The 20,730-nt window shown below is 38.2% G+C and overlaps 1 protein-coding gene across 1 annotated transcript in view; it reads right to left on the bottom strand.

Annotated features, from left to right (window-relative positions):
- Window positions 1-11,408: 11,408 nt before the first annotated feature.
- LOC134538366 (uncharacterized) overlaps window positions 11,409-20,730 on the bottom strand; it is a 61,347-nt gene continuing 52,025 nt past the window's right edge. The window contains exons 8-9 of the mRNA XM_063379629.1: window positions 19,919-20,102; window positions 11,409-17,002 (exon numbers count right to left, since the gene is read on the bottom strand). Of these exons, the coding sequence (XP_063235699.1) occupies window positions 16,752-17,002; window positions 19,919-20,102 (435 nt within the window). The 3' untranslated portion in view covers window positions 11,409-16,751. The remainder of the gene's footprint in view (window positions 17,003-19,918; window positions 20,103-20,730) is intronic.

The raw sequence follows: 20,730 nt of genomic DNA, 5'->3' as shown, positions 1-20,730 counted from the left end.
GTAGTTTTTTTTTTTCAATTCGTGTGGTTTTTTTTCCCCCCCTGCAGCTCTGCACACCAGGTAGGCGGGGCCCTTCCAGCTGTCTGAGTTAGCGTGTGCTCGAAACTTGTGGTGGAAAGGAAGACGGTGTTGAGCGCGTATTAATAACTAGAGACCTGTAAAATTCGCGATTTCAAATCCCCAAAGGATAGACTCCCATGATCCTCTACGCTTTCGTGCAAATTACATCTGCCGATTGGTTACCGACTCCTGTGTAACACCTGTTGACTGTAATGCTCGCGATTTCGCTAATTCTTCTGTTAAAAGATTTTTCATTGGCCCAGAGTCCTTCAGATAAACTGTGGCCCGATCACTGAAGCAAAATAATGTCGAAAGTATTATTGGACTCTATCCTGTCGCGAAATGAATCCGCGAATTTTACAGGTCTCTATTAATAACACTTGTTCCACGCCGAGAGAGAGAGTGTGTGTGTGAGTGTGTGTGGGCCCCGGCGCCTGCACAGGGGGGTGTGGGGGCACAAGGCCGCCTGCTGACGGTCGTGTCGCAATATCTGAAATGTGTTTGTATTGGCCGTGTCGCAAGGCGGTGCGCCGGGGGGGGGGGGGGGGGGGGGGGTCACCAGGGCTGTCCAAAACAGCGCGCGAAACTGGGGCGCCCGGGTCGACGAACTCCAGTCTGGGCAAATCTGTTGGAACCAGCCTCCCCAGGGAGGAATAACAAGGAAAAAAATACGAATTTCCAGCTTAAAGGTGGATCAGGAACCACACACACACACAACCGGTTCTGATCCTGAGGAGGAAAACTTTTCCACGATTTAAAAATCTCCCGCAAAGCCAGGAATCGGGCCCGTATTTTATTTTTTTTTCTCCCCCTCTCACCATTCGGAAACTCTTAAACGACTTCTGAGCAATACCGAAACCAATGTTAGTGTCATGTGTTTTTTTTTGCAAAATTGTCTTCACCCGTATATAATGTATTATTTTAAATCATTATTTTGGAGATACTCCATGTTTGTTTACGCTGTATGCCATAGAGAAAACCCGAAGAACTGACAAAGGAAGATGAATACACAAACACACAGAAAAAAATCATATATATATATGCTATAATACTAATTCTAAACTATATATCCCGATTTTTTTTGGCATGTCAAGGCATAAATAATATCTCCCAAATTTTCCCTACCTGATTTAATGCAATTCATTGGACATTCGCCAATGCAGTTTTGCACTTTTTGTCACGAGGAAAAATTCGTAAATACAAGATAAGAAATTTAAAAAAAAATTAAACCCACAGAAAACAAGCCAAAACAGCTGACTTCAAACAGGTAGAACCGACGTTAAACCTAAACAGACATTATGAACAACACAACGACGACAAAACAGACGAATGCAGTAGTATAGGTTTTCTATGACAAAACAGTTGTGACGTTTCGGGAACTGGCATCTGTTCCTGTCATCAGGCACAAACAAACTGATATCGGACAATGGCAAGTTTTCATTTTTTTTTTTAAATTTCTTATTTTACATTTACGAACTTTTCCAATGATGAATAACGCGAAACTGCACTGGCGTATATCCAAGTAAAGGTATTAAATCAAATTTCCCCATTACATGAATCATTCAAAGAACGTTCTCCACCTTGTCGCAACAACATATTCACTAACAGGCTTTAGTCTGTAATCTCTGCGAGGAAATTACTTATATTTTCAAGCGGGCGACTACATCTATCATGATAACCACACCGGCTCGCAAGATTTAACTTCGACAAGTAGCCAAAGCTAAGTCCTATGCCGTGTTAAACCAAAACATTTGACACGGAAGCTTTATTTTTTTTGTAAGCGGTGTAAAATTGGAGAGAGAAGAGACAAAGAGAAATGTTTTGTATTTGTGTACCTACTTCAAACAAATTGCAAAATAAAAAATTGAGGCATTGCAACTCATGCCAGGCATCAGCTAGCAGCTAATACATGTTAAGGCCGGTCCACACGCAACGTTTTGTACACAGTTTTGACTGCGCAGGCAAAAACTGTGCAAACAAAAGGTTGCAGTTCAGCCGTGTCCACACAACACAGTTTGCAGCCAAGTTTTATCCTATCAGTTGTGATAATTTCTTACTTTGGCAAATTCTTTCTGGTATACCGACCTCAAAGGATTATTTTTTTTTGGTGATTTTATCTCTGTTAGCCGCGATGTCAACCTCTTTGTATTTTTGCACAGGTGCTTCATACGCTTGGCTTTTTTTTGTCCCTATCGCTATATTCTGTTGATTTGACCTGCCACAAACACGGAAAGGACTTGTACAGCCAAATGAACTCTACTAGAAATTCACGTGAACACTGTCGCAAATCGGTCATCGTTGAACAGATTACACTGTTCCGGCACAAATACCGAGGGAGAACTGAGCCCCGTGTACGGAGAAGACGGAGGAAGTGTCCACACGCTACGACAAGTCTGTGCAGGTCGACTAAACTGCGCGGACATAAATGCTCTTGGCCACAGTTTTCCTTTTCCGTGTTCCGTCTCCGCGCAGTTCACAAAACTGCGCAGTTTTCCTGTCTGCACGCTACGTCTTGTCTACAACGATGTGACCTGCGCAGGTAAATCGTGGCTGAAAACGTTGCGTGTGGACCAGCCTTTATAGTTGATTGCGGTAAGATAACGTGAGTTACAGTCTGGCTTTGGTTTCGAAAACCTGCGTGTATCAGTTAGAGCAGTGGTTCCCAATCTTTTTCAGCTGGTGACCCACCTTTCCTTATAGAAATACCTTCACTGTCTATCGGTCCATGGTAAAGTAGAAAACCTTATTTGTATCGCATCCCTTCCTTATGTATATATAATTTACCATCAAATATTGCAAATATATATGTTTTTTTTTTAAAGATACCATTTGGTTATTGATAAACAGTTGTGTTCTGATTTGAAAATGGTTGACAAAATATAAGCACTTTGTAGCACAATTTGATTTGTTTCGATTTTTCTAATATTTTCTGGTGGTTTATTCGATGGTTTCTGATAGTTTTAGGATCGAGTCGCGACCCACCTGTAACCCTTCCGCGACCCACTAGTGGGTCGCGACCCACTGTTTGGGAACCGCTGAGTTAAAGAATTCCTTCTCGTATGTGTTTGCAGCTGTCCTGCGGTGTTGCAGCATGATCGAGGGGGTGAAGTCGGCCGAGTTAAAGAGTAAATAAAGCACGAAGTACAGAGTGGTCACTCGGTGCAGTCCATAAACGAAATCACTAACTTGACAAACCTGAAAGCGGCTTTCACATGCTCGTAGAACACGATAAACGCAAAGTAAGTCAATAATTGATGTATGTTATTAATATATAACGTCTATAATTCTTGTACTTCTATAGTAAGTCAAAATGTGTTTCCCATCTATGTGGGGAAAAACCAGACATTGTATTGATAGCATGTGGAGTAGTAGTCCTAATTTTTATGGGGCTTGGTAACAATTTTATTTATCTAATACCACAATGGGGATCGAAAATAAGCATACCAGTGTTGTAAGTCGCCTGTCTTCGTGGTATTTCTCACAGTACATATCTAATTCACGCAAATTTGACTAAACTTTTCGATCACTAAATGAGATTCTTTGATCACGCACGCATATCGCTATATATACACGCCATGCTATCTTCTTATAAAGTTTTTTTTTAATTTCTCAACTATATAATGCCTCGCATGCGTTGCGATGACTCAATCGTTTTTTTTTTTTTTTTTTTGTTATTTGTTTGAAGTACATTTACATACAATCAAAGCATTTCTCTCTCTCTCTAATTCTCTGTCTCTCTAGCTCTTTATGTATATCTCAATATCTCTCCATATCTCCATATATACCTCTATTGCTCTCTACTCTATGTATCTACATCTATATACCTCTATATCTCTATATATATGTTACTCTGTAGCAATGAAAATATAAAAAATCTATGTTTTTACCTGTCTATAATTAGTATTTTTTTACCTTCACAGGTGTAACATAGGTACATAAAAACACGCGTGTATTCGAATGCAACGTGTGTCAAAATTTCAAAGCAATCGGTGAAGAACTTACGAAGATTTAAGATTTTAAACGAACGAACATGTACATTTTTATTTAAATGGACATTTAAAAGTAATGACAATTTTAGCGTCTTATAAAGTTGAAAATTAAGTTAAAATAAAATACCTATTGTCGAAATAGAAGTAACATACACTGGCTTGTAAAGTTTTCTTAGAATGATTCTTGCAATGTGGAATATATTGATTTAAAACAATTTCATAAACACTGGTTGCTGTTGCAAATCTTTAAAAATGGACAGCAAAATATCACTACGTAGACACAAGTAGAACGAGCCAATATATGCTGACGTCAAACGTTACATGCCTATACAGCACAGAGACATTTAGCCAGAAAAAAAATGTTACAGCACGGTGGGCTGACAACGAAGAGACTGTCTCACCACAGAATCTCTCCCCCCCCCCCTCCCCCCTGCAGAGATGAATCCGAATACTTTGTTATCTGGTGCTGCGATATTCCTATTTGTTTTCAAACTTATACCTATATAACAGTACCGTGACTGACTGACAGACAGAGACAACGCACAGCCTTAACCAGTGGGTCTAGATATTTGAAATTGGAAGGAAATATTCCTTGAGGCCCTAGAGGTACGCTAAAGAGGGATGTTTTGAAATCCCGTCACTAAAGAGGTTGAAAAGGGTTGATAAATGTTATATGAAGAAACATGTGTGTGTGCGTGTATGTGTGTATATACATACATACATACATACATACATACATACATACATACACAAATCATTCCCCAAAGGGGTTCGCGGGGCCGTTAAAGATCAAAATTTGAAACTCGGCTGGGATTTTCCTTATATTACATAGGCCATCAACTGAGAAGAGGAAATTTCCGAAAATCAACTTTCAAGGATGGTCTAGTCCGAATAAGTTGATAACAGGTTAGCTTGCTGTTTTGAGATATTCCAAAGGTACATCTTTTTTTTATCATCACTTGGTTCTTTTTCATTTGTATGTATTGACGTGTATTGAGTTGGGTCAGTTAAATTAACAGTTGTATTAATTATGTTTTTATATGATTGATTACTGTATTTCAGGTTTTCCATATACTTACATGTTTCAGAGTAAACCACGAGACAGTTAAAAAAACTTTTTTCTTTTGTTCAACTAATAACTAAGGCCATGTATTTTTGGCGACAGGATTTCCAGATCAGCTGTGTGTTAGAACTTTGTAGCATTGTCTGTGTCTCGTGGTTGGCTGGTAGTACATGTATGTTTTCAGCACACCAATCACAGCCATCCAGTGATGAAGCAAACGCGTCCTGAATGGCCCGGCCAAAATAGGGCCAATGGGTTCTCTTGCAGACGTTCGCAAATTACAATGGAACAATCGCTAACATGGGAATACCTCCATTTTTTAGTCTAATGAGCGATCCGATTTTTTTTTTCGTGAAAAATACATGGCTCTAATAATAACCCTCTAATTTTTTTTGCGTAACAACCTCGAAATTATGATTATTATTTTAGGCTGCTGTGTTTCTCAGTGCGTCAAGTGTTTTGTCTTTGCCTTGGTTGACGTATAAGAACAGTTGCTAAAAAAAACTGTAAACACAGCGAGGAGAAAAAAAAAGAACAACCACCTTGGACAACGGAGCCGTATGTCCATGAGATTCTTTCAAATGAATTGCGAGGTTTAGTTGTTTTTTTTTCCTCCATTGGTGAGAGTGAGGTGTTCTGGCGGGGAGAGGTTTGCTGGCAAGGGGGGTCGTATCGCCGGGGAAGTGTGGTCTGGCTGGCACGTGACATTAGCGTGGCTGCGAGGCCTTTTTTTTTTATGTCCGGAGGCCACGCCCTGGCGGGGCCTCGCAACAGAGGCGCCGGCCTTGTTTCCCTCCCCGTTATGTTCCCTCTCTCTATCTCCCCCTTCTTCCTCTCTCTATCTCCCTCTTCTTCCTCTCTCTCCCCCTCTTACTTCTCTCTCTATCTCTCTCCCTCTTCTTCCTCTTTCTCTTTCTATCTCTCCCCCTTCTTCCTCTTTCTCTCTTTCTATCTCTCCCACTTCTTCCTCTCCCCCCCTCTCTCTCTCCTCTTCTGTATCTCTCAACTGGATTTGTTTTTTCTCTCTCGGCAAGTTCACATCACGATATAAGAGGGGAAAAAAAAGTTACGGTTATAGTCTCGTGCCGTAAAGTAAACAAATTACTAACTAGTACACTGTAAATTTTTCAGATATTCGTAAATTTGTACATTTACAAGAAAACAACTACTGTATTGCCACAAAATAGTGTTCGCGTAAATACTGGGTTCGGATTAAATACTTAAAATTTATTTCTAAACCGTTTAAACCGTTCCGCGAATAGCTTTATATTATTAACTGAGCACATTAATAAGCACACCAAAAATGAAAATTAGTTGAATATTCGATTAAATTTTTCATGGTTTTAAAAATAATCATGCTTAAATGAATGATAAGTAAAAATAAAAATTATGGTCAAATTTTCGTAAGAAATACTTAGTATTGTCTCGAAAAGCTTATTTAAGATAAGCAAGAACAACCATACCATATGTGTTGTACAAAATCACAATATATTTCTTGTAGTGTTGCAAACCTTATATTGGTAAATAGTTTCCAAAGGAATCTTTTGTAAAAGCACAGAACATTATTCGTAAATCTTGCGGCAAGTCTTGACACGGGAGCCATTGCGCCGCGTGATTAGTCCACCCGCCTCACAGCGGCGTCGTGAGGGAGAGGGAAGTTCTGCTGTACTTTTGGTGATAAAATTATTATGTTAAGTAAATATGCCTTTTTTTTATATACCCCATGATGTGTTCAGCCCGGAAAACGCCGGGTACTTCAGCTAGTAATTAATGTATATATATACCGCGTTAATGCAAATTTTAAATTTTAAATATCACGTGGAAGAATTCTTTTTGAAGTGAAACCTTTTTTGCAGCCGGTAGGGTAATTTGTGCGATGACATCAAACGGTTACGAAAGTTGAGTATTGGTAACGGATGTTGCGGGGTTTGAATAGTGGTTTGTCGGGTGTAAAGGACAACGAGAAAAACAGAGTAAGATAATTGCAAATCTCTATGCAGATTTTTCGTTGCCGTGTTCGTTACAATCGCGAACATTAAGCATGTACTTTACTGTTTAATTTCTTAGGTGAAGTGAATTATTGAATATTTTCAAGTGAAACTTTTTTTTTGCAGACAGAAAAGCTGGATTTACAATTTATTATCCGTCGCGTCCGTCTATCTTCCGCCCGTCCGTCAACAAGCCGAGCGATTCACAATGATCCAAACGTCCATCATAATAACATTTTTATACTCGGATGCTGCCAACAACTATTAAGGCTAATTTTTTTAAGACATTTCTCTCGCAAACGTTTACCAGTTGGACCATCATTTCTACTTACAAATGATTAAACAAACTCTAAAAGATCTGTTTAAATATATTTTCAAATTATCGTACATTAGTAATTACTTTTGTGTCTCGGATTGTTTTTTTTTTGTCAGATATCAAACTCAAAATGTGTTCATAGACAAGTTAAGAACATAATATGGAAGCAGCTTAACCAATAAACATTTGACGGATGGACGGATGGAATTTCTTCGGTTCATCTGACTGGCTGAATGTAACGTGATTGACGGACGGGTGACGGAAGGGTGATGGACGGATGAGTCGGATCATTTAAACACGCGCTTGTCCCCACGAGATTGCAGCGATACACCCTTCCCGTCTGAAAGTCATCTTACGACAACCAACCCAGTCTATAACAGACCAGCTGAGTGTTGGTGAGATGTGGAGTTCAACACTCGCTACAATTTTATATATATATATATATATTTTTTTTTTTTTCTTGTGTGCGTGTGTATGTCACTGAACTCCTCCTAGACGGCTGGACCGATTTTGATGAAATTTTGTGTGTGAGTTCACGGGGATTCCAGGATGGTTTAGATTCACAATTGGATATTCTATCTCGATTCTGAGTTAAGAAAAACTAAAAAAAAAAAAAAACACGCTTTAAAAGCAAAAATTGCAACGCATTATTAGAAGCCATTAAGTTTTGCTATTGTAAGGAACTAAGTAGAGAGTAAGAAAAAAATAAAGATCCTGACAGTTTATAGCGTCGCCATATTTGTTTCAATTTTCAATACCCTTTTTGTATATTACAATTTAAATTGCAGAAAAAAATCATGTTTCATAGCCACACAAATAGTGAGGATGGTTTAGATTCACAATTGGATATTTTATCTCGATTCTGAGTTAATAAAAACTAAAAAAACACACTTTAAAAGCAAAAATTGCAACGCATTATTAGAAGCCATTAAGTTTTACTATTGTAAGGAACTAAGTAGAGAGTAAGAAAAAAATAAAGATCCTGACAGTTTATAGTGTCGCCATATTTGTTTCAATTTTCAATACCCTTTTTGTATATTACAATTTAAATTGCAGAAAAAAATCATGTTTCATAGCCACACAAATAGTGAGTGTGTGTCATTTCTCTATGTCCACGAGGTCTCGCCGCGTCAATTTTCTCCTTGGAGCGAACCCGTCCGCTTAATTAAATAAACAGCTTGTATCGATGAATGATTTCATGATTTATTTAATGAAAATATGCTCTCATAAAAAAATTAGTTAGATAGACATTCAATAGGTGTCTTTCTCTCACTCTCTCTCTCTCTCTGAAATGTATGTAGCTTGCTCGCGGGTCAGTAATGCAGACAATCTTTACATTCTAGCTCGAGACGGAAAAAACAGTAAATGTGGTTTACAAAGACATTTTATGAAGTGTCTTCCCGTCATAACATTTGAAAGTAGAAACATATTTACTCAAAATTTAGGTAGTAACATATTTTTATTGCAAAGACTGAAATAGAGGTGAGAAAAATTATCATTTGTGAACATAAGAAAACTACTACAACTGTATCAACTGTTATGTTATAATGTTTAAATTTCTAAATGGTGCAATATAATACAAAATTTCATGCGGAAAAAGTCGTGGGCAGCAGATACGTATAGTTATAGGTGTGGGGCTATGCATGCTGATTTTTCATATACTGCATGGATGCGAACATGTAAGAATAATCTATCTATCTTACTATAGTAAAACAGTACTTTTTCTGTCTGTCTGTTTGTACGCGATTTTGATGAAATTTAGTGTGTGAGTTCAAATTGGATATTTTATCTCGATTCTGAGTTAAGAAAAACTAAAAAAAAACACGCTTTAAAAGCAAAAAAACTAAGCATTGTTGATAATTAGCCTCCATGGCAACGGGCTTTTGCATTGTTGTTGCCTTCTGCGTAAATATGGGAAAGGTTTTTGGTAACGGCAGTGGCGTGCCCAAGAGGAGGGGTATGTATAATGAGAAGATACAAAATGTCCAGCGTAGAAATACTTACCGCCATATGTACATTTGGGCAGGACAATGTCTGTCGGGTCCGCTAGAAAGATATATAGAGATATTTATGTAGAAAGATATATAGAGATAGAGATATAAATAGAAAGATAGAGAGAGTTATAGAGATATACATAGAGAGATATAGAATTAGAGAGATAGAGAATTAGAGAGATAGAGAATTAGAGAGATAAAGAGAGATGCTTAGTATACGTTTAAAAAATTACAAAAAAAAATTGATTGAGGCATTGCAACGCATGCCGGGCATTATCTAGTGTGTGTATATATATATTCAAAATAAACATTCGGGGAAGTGACGATTTTTTGGGGCGTGAACACACAGGGTTGGCCTAGACCTTGTGTGGGCCCTGCACATTTACTTTCGAGGACCCTATACATTTACTTTCGAGGGTCGTAATATCTTACCAAGAGTAGAATTTACCAGGGGTTTTGGATGGGGGAAGGATTAACCCCCGGAGAAAAGGACGTTTGGGGGGCTGAACCAAAAAAACATTTAAAATTTAACTCTTTTTTTGAAACAACATTTTTGAGCTAAGCCAGAACTTAAATTTTCTGAAGAATTTAAAAAATCCTTTCCTAATGAACTATACTCGGGTAATTTAAAATAAGCTAACGATAAAACTCTGTCGAATTCGCGTAATTTCATGGGGCAATAATATCTTTGAAATTTTTGAAGTTATACTTCTTAAGGCACGTTATAAAAAAATGATGAGAGTGAATTGCTACGATACGCGCGCATCATGAAACGACTTTTCCTCAGGATGAAAAAAAAACAAACAAATATACAAAATAAATGCTACATAGTAATAACAATAATTATGTGCTTACAATCTTTTACTTTAGTGACTGATATTGAATACTGGTCCGTATAACTAAAAACATTTATTTATTGTGAATATTAGTGATAGAAAATGTGTTTATAACTTTTTCAAGTGTATTTATTTAAGTGGATTTGTGTTCCCGATGGTATATGTATTTTCATTGTAAATTTATAAATTATAATATTATTATTTGATACATAATTAAAATTAATTAAAATAAACTTTAGCATTTTTAATTATTTTCATTATTACTTAAAGTATATCTGTTAATTTACTAAATCAAATAATTAATTTTATATACGTGATAATTTAAATATTGGATATCGAGTATTTATTTGATTTTTTAATTTGATTGAGTTTGTACTGTGTGTTTAATGCCCAAAATTTATTCTGAAAACACGCGTTTTAGCCATTTTCACGCTTCTAAAAACACAGTAAAACAAATCATGTATAGAGACCGGAAAAATTCGCGAGTTCAATGACCTGTAGGATATACTCCATGATCCTCTATGCACGTGGGAAAATTACATTTGCTCATTGGCTACTGACTCGTGACACCTGTTAACTGGGACGCTAGTGATTCGATACTTCTTTTGTTTAAGGTTCTTAATTGGCCAAGTGTCATTCAGATAAACTGTGGCCCAATCACTGATGCAGTAAAAAGGCAAACGTTTTAGGATTCTAGTCTATCACGAAATGAATCCGCGAATTTTTCCGGTCTCTAATCATGTATCATGGCTACTCAGTCGTTGACAGCGTATTCTTAATTTTTTTTAAATAGACGCCACTTGGATATGTTCAGCAGTATTTTGATCGTGTGGTTATTATTTATGTATATACATGCACATGCAAATTCGTTCATTTAATAAGTTGTGCTGACCTTTATTTATATATAAATTTATAAAATAAATTTTTGTATTAAATCGTGAGGCAAAAAGGGGTGGGAGTTACAAAGATTTACACAATTATGAATGCACATGATAGTTAAAAACACATTAAAATATCAAAAATGCAGTCCACAAATATGTCAATTCTTTCAATATTTAACTCGTTTAAATACTTAGTTTTTTTTTGTCGAATCAGCAATATGAAACAATTTTTAATTTAAAGGAGTGTACATAAGAGTGAGGACATTAAATTACATGCGAGATAGTTGTAACAAACTAGTTTATTGATATGCTAACTTTTTACAGAAAATAAAATAAATTAACATTTTACAAATCAACACTTTTCTTCTGAATCAATTCTTGAAAACTATTATTTCACTTCTTCAAAATATCCGTGTGTGATATTTTTGAAACTAAATATCCTTCATTTCACTTCTGTATAGAAACATGCGTTTTGTCTACCGTTGTGAAGTGCCATGTCCTGTGGCTAATATCACTGAAGAAACACAACCTACACCTCCCCAAGGCCATTTTATTACCAATGTACCACTTAGTACCTCTGCAATACAATCACAAAATAATTGCATAGAGGAGAAGTATCTCTATGTATTGATAATTTGTTATTTAACGTCAGCATTAGGAAAAAATTCCTGAGTTTTTTAATCTTACCAATATGGTATATTCAAATTAGGGTAAATTTTTCACTGATCAATAGTTTATGAAAAAAATTTGTAGAGTATGTAAATGCTTAAACATACACAAAACTTTCGGCACTGCATGTTTTATTTGACATTTATAAGCTCTTTGAATGAATTGTGCAATCGGGAAGTTTGATTTAAATCTTTATTCTGGACATACGCCATCGGTAGTTTTCACTGTACGTCAGATAAAACCCTAAAAACGGACAAAGAAAGATAAATTCACAAACACTCCTGTTTGTGACTGACTACAGGAATAGATCTCAGTTCCCGAAACGTTGCGAGTGTTTTTTTTTCTTGGTAAATCTTCTGTGTTCATCTGTACCGCCGTTGTGTTATTAGAATACCTTTTTATATTCATCGCTTGGTTCACATGTGCGTCGCTGTATTTACGGTGTATTGTCAAGATTATCTGTTCATTATCATCGCTGTGTTCCTCTGTTTGACGCTGTTTTGACCAAATTTGTTGTTTATCTGTACTTAACTGCTTTTGTTGTAACTTTCTCGTCGTTATCATTCCATTGTGTTCGTCTGTGCTGTGATTTTGTTCTGACTGTGTCCTCCCGCGGAGTTCTTCGTGCTGTCTTTGCGTTTAACATCGGCTGATTATGGCTTGTTATGCGTGTGCTTGTGTATTCATCTTTCTTTGTCAGTTCTTAGGGTTTTCTCTCTGACATAGAGTACAAACCAGCGATGGTGTATGGCCAAAACAATTATTTAAATCAGTATGTTACCTCATTTAGCTTTCGGCTCTTTTTAAATTAATCAATATGATCAATATTATTTTTTTTTTTGCGAAGTTCGTTTCAAGAATTCAAAGCGTGTTTGCACAACTACGGAAGTCCCAAAGCCCTGGTTACTAATTACAAATCAAACTTGCACCAAAAATGCCACTTGCAGAGAAAAAAAAAACACAGTTACCCCAAAGTGCGAACATTCTCTCTCGTGAGAGAATCGTCACTGTACACTTCACGAAGGTAACTATCACTTGAAGCATCATTATTTCCTCATCACTACGTGTAACCGAATGGAAGGGAGATATAGGAACCGGAAGACACCATACTGGTTCCAACAGTTTTAATGCCATGACAATTTTTTAACGTTTAATATTTGCAAAAAAAAAAAAACTGGCTTTGTTTAGAAAGAGATCTCACAGAAAGAGATTTTCAAAGCCTATAAAATGGTGTCTATTGACAATCAACAGAAATTTTTTTATGGACTTTTACAAATGATTCCTTTGGAAACCAGTTGCCAATATTGTAATACTAGAAAGATATGGTAACTTAGTATGATATACGTTTTTCGAGATAATACTGAGTATTTCTTACGAAAATTGGCGCTTTATTTTATAGCCTATTTAAATTCATGTTTCATTCAAATATAATAATTTAAAACCAAGGAAAGGGTATAGAATATTAAACAGTTTGACTTTATTTTGTTTTTTGTGCTAATTATGTGCGCAGTTAATACTGAAAAGGTAATCATGGAACGGTTTACAAATAACTTTAAATATTGGATATAACGGATTCACACAAAGCATAAATTCCCCAAAAAGAATCCGGACCCAGTATTACTACAGTTTTGAAGTGAGACAGTTGTTTTCATGTAAATGTACAAATTTACAACTATCTGTAAATTTACATTTTTAATATTTCTGTTCCAATTACAGAAATAATTTACAGTGTGCTATTAAAGTTATAGTCATTCCTGAAAATGAATGAAATTCTTAATGCCAGTGACTTCACAGGGGGAAACTGTTCTACAGAAAATTGTTATGGCAAAAAAAATAATGCTGAAGACAAGATGGCGTCTGCCTGGTCTCATTACTCCCCCTTAAGACCTGTACCGGACAGCTCTATACTGACAAAGCTGGCAAGAGAGTGGCGAGAGATATTGCAATAGTATTCTTTTGGCAATAATCTGTGTTTTTTTGTCATCTAATGCAATTAGGAACAAACTGTCATAATTTAAGTTTGGGGTGTTGGTTTGAAAATAACATTTAAGCTACTTCAGATTTGAAAGATAAGCATCCTAAATTATTATTTCGTTGTAAAATTTTATTCGTATGACATCATGAAAAGACAATTATTTGTTTAGTTGATTCCTGATAGCATCACTGGTCCAAATGTAGTTGTTACTGACTTCCATCATGTATTAAAAAAATATATTTTTTAACGAAAGAGGAAGTTACATATCCATGTCTATAGTATTGGTATAGTCAGCTTATGTCTAGTGCAGTGTTGTAGCCCGACCGAGATGGTGCACTGGTAAAAAGCTAAACCCTAGATCGAATCCTGATTTCGACTTTATATTATTTCCCTCAATAGTACTAGGCAGATGACGGGATAGTCGGTGACAGATTTCTACCCATACTCCCTGGACATGTAGGTATCTGTTATAAAGAAGAAATCATCCTGGTTAGCAATTGGTTATCAAAACAAACCGTAGCTGTATAGAGTTGAAAGGAACTCGCTAGGAAGAATCGTACAAATGCCACCATGAAGGGAGTAAGTATCCTTTAACAAAGGTGTTAACAACACATCAGCAAGGAATTAGCGTTAAACTTGATTACAACAAAAATGTGAGCGAGTCTTTCAGTATTCGTCAGAGATGTGTAACTTCTAACCACGGTACCGAGCAAATTCAAGTGTTCTCATGTTGCAAATACACTTAAATACGAAACTCGAACAAGAAATTTAACGTATAATTCTTTGAAATAATGCCGACCGTGATAAATATACGTTTTTTAAACTACATTTCTGGACGCGAATCGGACTTAAGATTTAGCACCTGCTGCGAGAATTATTTGCCAGATATGCTAAGTGGACTATCGAATCATTAAATTTGAATGAAACGACTCCGATAAAACAGAAAAAGGCCTGAAGAAAATACTAAATCCCGGCAAGGAATTTTATTAAAATACAACCCATCTTGTTAAAATTCATTAAACAGTTAATACTACAAAGTTTCCCTTTGCGTTTGTGAACTTCGATTCGCGCGATCCGTCACAGAGGGCAACATATTTCCGTTCCATTCACCAAATTACTCCTACCAAATTTCACATACCGAGAGCTAAGATGTTACACATCAACTTTGTTTTGCAATCCAGGTGAGAAGGGAGGTTGAAGGGTCATTCATATTTGACTTTAATTATTAACGTAGCAAAGATTGCCAACACCTACTCCCTAGCTTCTTACCTCCATGGTACTCTGCCGAGGTTATCGTGAAAATGCGCAAGCTGTCAGGTATCAGTTTCTAGCATGTTTGATGGAACCATCGACTAACGATGATACAGACCAATTCATACGTTCTCTGCGTGGGACCAACATTGGCTTACCATTAGCTAAAAAAAACTAAAATAATTAATTATAAAAATTGTGTTTGTTTACAAATGATACACCAATAGATACGATATTTGGCTTACATTATTCAGTGTAAAACTACAGTTACACAGTGCGAATTTTTATGAACAAATCTAAAAATTTCAATCACTAGCCACACTGAGAGATTGTATATCTCCAGCAGTGTGCCAAATGCATCCAATGTGAAACACGTTTTAGACTTCATTTTTTTTACAAAAACATGTTATTCATAGCTGGGGCCGCTAACTCAGACATGAGCAGAGATCTTGCCATTAGGATGCCCTGAAAACATCTGTGTGTTCTTATGTATTGTGTGAATGAACCTGTGGTAATCTGACATGTGAATCATGTGGACATCGGTCGAGCGAATGGGTTTGTGAAATGTGAAGATGCAGTCTAACATGAGCGACAGCCAGTAAACAGTTTACTTCCTATCGAATGTGGCCAGGACTGTGGAGTTTAGCACAGTGTCTCTTGCCTAAGAAATTAATGGCTTCAGCAATGTACCAACAGTTTCCGATATGGAACACATGTTTGACACTCATATTGAATAATTATAAAAATATATATTTTTCATGTGTGGCCGAGCATGCATTACTACATGGTTACTACATGAAGCTCTTGCTGATGATCTGCAGAACTCCCAAAACATTGGAGGAATTGCAATGTTTGCACTGTGAAAACAGGTTCAAGCAGGGTGTTTTGTGGCAGTGACTATGTTTAAAGATGGAAATCCGAATTAATACTCTTGATATGTCATCAGATGCAGTGAGGCACTATTTTAACAATGTTTTAGGTGTTTTACAGTATGGCGATGGTGTGATAGAAAGTGATTTCAATGTCGCCACAGCTTGCCATCGCCTGTCAATTTCCAAGTCCATGAATGGGGTCTGTCTCATCGTTGGTCTACAGATGGAACGGTCGGTGCACGTGACGGGGGGCAGATCTCTGGCCCCCCTGCAGTAAGCGTCCTCACTTCGAAGTGACCAAGTCCCAAGAAGGCCCAGGCCTCTGAGAGTCAAAGCCTCGGATAGCCTAGGCCTTGGAGAGACCAGGGATGAAGAAAATTTAGGCATCAAGAAAGTCCCAGCTTCAAGAGTGTCTGGGTCTCAAGGAGTCTTAAGCCTCGGAGAGTCTAGGCCTCTGAGAGTCCTGGCATCGGAAATTCAAAGCTTTGGAGAGTATAGGCCTCTTAGAGTCAAAGCCTCGAAGAGTCCCGGCCTCGGAGAAGCCAAGCCTCAGAGTGTCTAGGCCTCAATAAAGTCCAAGCCTTAGAGAGTCCTGGATTTTGAAAGTCCATGCCTCGGAGTGTCCAGACCTTGGAGAGTCCAGACCTTGGAGTTCAGGCTTCAAGAAATCCAAGCCTCAGTGAATTCAGGCTTCAGAGGGTCCATGCCTCGAAGAGTTTACGCCTCGGAGAGATCTGGCCTCAAGAAAGTCCAAGACTCAATAGAGTCCAGGCCTCTGATAGTCCAGACTTCGGAGATTCCAGGCTTCGGAGTCAAGGCCTCAAGAATGTCCAGTCTCTGGAGAGTCCAGGCCTCGTTCACTGCACGGTGTTCCGGCCCGTGTAGCCACCGGTGTCGCCGCCGCCGTCGCCCAGGTACTTGCGGTGGTGATCGCGCACCACCTGGTCGATGGTCTTGGCGCGCGCGCGCCCGCCCAGCGCCGAGTGCAGTCGCGACGCCAGGTAGCACATGACGAAGGTGGACACGAGCAGCAGGCACCCCAGCACCGACGAGATGGCCAGGAAGGTGCTGCACGAGCCGTCCAGCACGGGCGCCCGGTGGTAGAAGTCTGCAACGACAACGCGCGTCAACGGCCACAACCTCTGGCCCGACGAAAATGGCAGATAAATGCTGCTCAAGATGTCAATGGCGTGGTGGGAGGTTAACCAGAAGGGGTGAATCGCTCACTGTGAGGCAGCCATATTGAGCTGACAGCCTGGGAGCTTATTCCAAGTAATTGTTCTTTCTGGACAGTTTCCTGTGATCAGCTTTTTCAACTCTTCATAATGTCGAAAATCATTAAAAACTATAGTTTCTGAACGAGAGGGCACGAATCTACTGAAATGAACAAAGCATTTTATTTATATTTCTTAAGTAGGATATACATTTTATTTTTTTGCACACAAGGTTTTCACAGTGAAGTTAAACTCCCCCTCGAGTCAGAACTTATCCAGGCGACCGTAGCATTCCCATCAAGGTATTTTACTTATGTTCATCGTTACATCCAGCGAGTTGTATGGATGTCGCGATGACTTGATTGATGTAACGATAAACTTGGAAAAAGGCCCCTGTAGGTGTTAATTTATTCTGTCCTGTTAACAGATAGCACGGAAGTAGGCCCTACAAAGTAGCACACGTGTTCAAGTAGCATGTATGTCTCTGTTCCTCCATTCATCTCGTAACTGCTATCTAAAAAGTAGATCGGCAGACAACTGACGATCGCATATTCAAGCAAGTTCTTTCTGTTTTATAGCATTGCCATATTACTGCACCAAAATTCAGGCTTGGAGAACATGCCCATATGCTAATGCAATTAACAATCTATGCACAGGTATCGGTACTGGCCATACCAAAAACCCGTCTGAGCCGATTCAGCGAGCCACATCCCCCAGTACCACGAAAATAGAGGGGTGTTTTATAAGAAAGTACCGTCTTGAAATTCGGCCGCTGCAGCGCTGCATTCAGCATTCCGCGCATGCGGGTTGTGTGCCTACAACGTCTGGCGAGCCACAGACGCCATTACGGAAACATTCGACCGTGTTTACGATTGTATGTGAGTATTTAAAATGTATCTGCCGATTAAGAATCCGACTGTGACATGCGCGCTGTGATTCGTTTTCGTAGTGCTAAAGGCGAAGTGTATGAAGAATACAATATGACCGATGGAATGGTACGAAAATGGGTTAGATCTTTTAAATATGGCCGCACGAATATTCTTGACGAGGTACTACTGTAGTTTCTGAAGATTTGGTGCAGAAAGTAAACGAAAAAATGAAAGAGAACAGACGTTATCTGATGAGTTTCTTACCGTGCTGCTTGGTGCAGTGGTTTTTAAATGAGGCGGCAGACGTTTGTGAGGATGGGATTAAAAGGCTGGTGTACGATACGATAAGTGCCTTAAAATTGGTGGATATTATGTAGAAAAAGTCGATTAAGGTACACGCTTTCATGTGAAAATGAAATTGTTAAGAAAAGTTTACTATTTTATTTCAAAACAGCACTTACTTCAAAAATCATGCCACTTATTTAGAAAATAAGACGTTCGCACACAAACTGGAGATGCCATCTTGATATCAAGAGCATCCTCAGTGGAAACACAGTCTGTAACTATTTCTACATACCAAGTATCAATGCGCACAGCAGCCATACTTCAAGTCATACCTCCCTTCCTTCGGCAATTCAAAAGTCCCTCACTGTGGATGTGAAACCGGGGATAATCATGATAATAACAACAACAAATTCAACACTATGTTTTAAAGAAAACTTATTGAATATTGTGAATTACTCAGCTTATTGCATGCGTATGGGCCTGGGTCGCCTTGTTGAGATGAATTGCGCCAGTAATTCCTTCTCTCAAAACCCTTGGGCCTCAATTTCGCCCTTGCTTAAAGTGTTATCTTTGAAAGATTTGTGCAATGGGAGTGCATGACTTAATGTAAGTTTTTGGACATACGTCATTGCTAAGCACTTTTTCTTTTGAAGAAAAACTAAAAATAAATAAATAAAATACCCAAAAAAGACAAAAAAAACACCAAATTAAGCAAAAAATTGCTGTTGTCAACAAGGATATAAACACCACAAAATATTCCGTAACAGGATATATGGTCAACAAACAAAGAAAAACAAAGAAAAATGTACTAAGAGAACGAAAAAAAAACCCACAAATGATGACGACACAGAAATATTGAACCCAAAAAATTCAGCACAACAGTTTAAACGAGACAAAAACACGACAAAACGAAAAGACGAAACGAACACAATAGTTTTACCAGAACAGAAACAAGCTTAGTACATTTTTTTGTTGACCATATTTCCTGTTACGGAATATTTTGTTGACAACAGCAATTTTTTTTGGCTTAATTTTGTGTTTTTTTGTCTTTTTTGGGTATTTTATTTATTTATTTATTTTTATTTTTTAGTTTTTCTTCAAAAGAAAAAGTTCTTAGCAATAGCGTATGTCCAAAAACTTACATCAAGTCTTGCTTAAAGTGTTTACATAATTACGCAAAAAACTTCGCATACCGGACAGTTTTCAACTTATGCCGGAAATCTCATGGCGAATTTCGTCGTACGCTTGAGAAATAAAAGAGGATCGCATCCTTGAACCGACAGTTGTTGTGGTCGACGAATTTCCCGACACGTCGCTTCCCGCTCCCGCTGTAGTCAGTCCATGATTGACCTCATGGTTCGGAGATTCCTGGTCTAAACGCCTGGAATTTATCATGACCTGTTTAAAATGTTGGTTGAGTATCGACTAAAATTATATCTTTTGGTATGGATACGTTTGGCCTATACGTCTGACATTGTACATGACCTGGCCTCGTGGTCTGTGGACATTTGGTCCATGGGCATTATTTTGTACGTGTAATATTCAAAAAGTTATTTTAATATCGACCAAAAAAAATACCTCTTGGCTACTGACTGATAGTGTGATAGTGTTCGACCACCTACTGGATGTGTCTACTGGATGTGGCTCGCCACTGACCTCCGGGCATGAGCACCGTGTACTCGATGTTCTCGGCGAACTTGGCGAACTGCGTGGGGTCGCCGTCGTCGTCGGCCGCGCCGGAGGAGTTGCCGGGGGCGGCGGGGGCGGCGGGGGCGGTGTCCTCACGGCGCCGCCGCCTCCGGCCGTGGCCCGCCGGCTCGAACAGGTCCAGGCAGTACTCCTGCGACCATGGCGAAACCATCCTCACGTCTGCTGCACAGGTAACAACTTCTTCTTTTTTTTTTTCTACGAACGAATTTTTTTTTGACGTGACAACGTCTGATAAATCGATGAACGCCGGCTGCACGCACAAAAAAAAAGTGTCCCGTTACGCACATTGTCCCGTTACGCGGTGTCCCGTTACGCTCATTGTACGCTTGCGCCGCATCTTATCTCTCTTCCCACTCGATTGGAACAACCATCGATTTGACTTTTTTCGCGGCACGTTAAAACTTGAAACACTCCAATTCGTTTCCTACTTTTCCTGTCATCGTCCTATCCATAACAGAATAACACAGATTGGAAGAAGTTAAATAGCAAACATGTATGAAAGTTATAGTTAAAATAATCTCTTCGTTAAAGTAATAAACATATTTGAATTAATGAGTGCAAATAAAAGTCAATTTATCAATTAAATTGTAGATTTCATTTCACTCCTTCTTTGTATTCATACAAAATAGTGATAATTCAAGAAAAATAATTCAATTTTATTCATAAAAGTATGCAATAACTTCATCAATGTTTTGTTATGACGTTGTCACGTTAAACTATCGTCCGTAAACCGACTTTACAGACATTTTTTTTTAGGA

Source organism: Bacillus rossius, chromosome 13, assembly GCF_032445375.1.
Source record: "Bacillus rossius redtenbacheri isolate Brsri chromosome 13, Brsri_v3, whole genome shotgun sequence".
Taxonomy (NCBI): domain Eukaryota; kingdom Metazoa; phylum Arthropoda; class Insecta; order Phasmatodea; family Bacillidae; genus Bacillus; species Bacillus rossius.
This window is presented reverse-complemented; position numbering and strand designations above follow the sequence as displayed.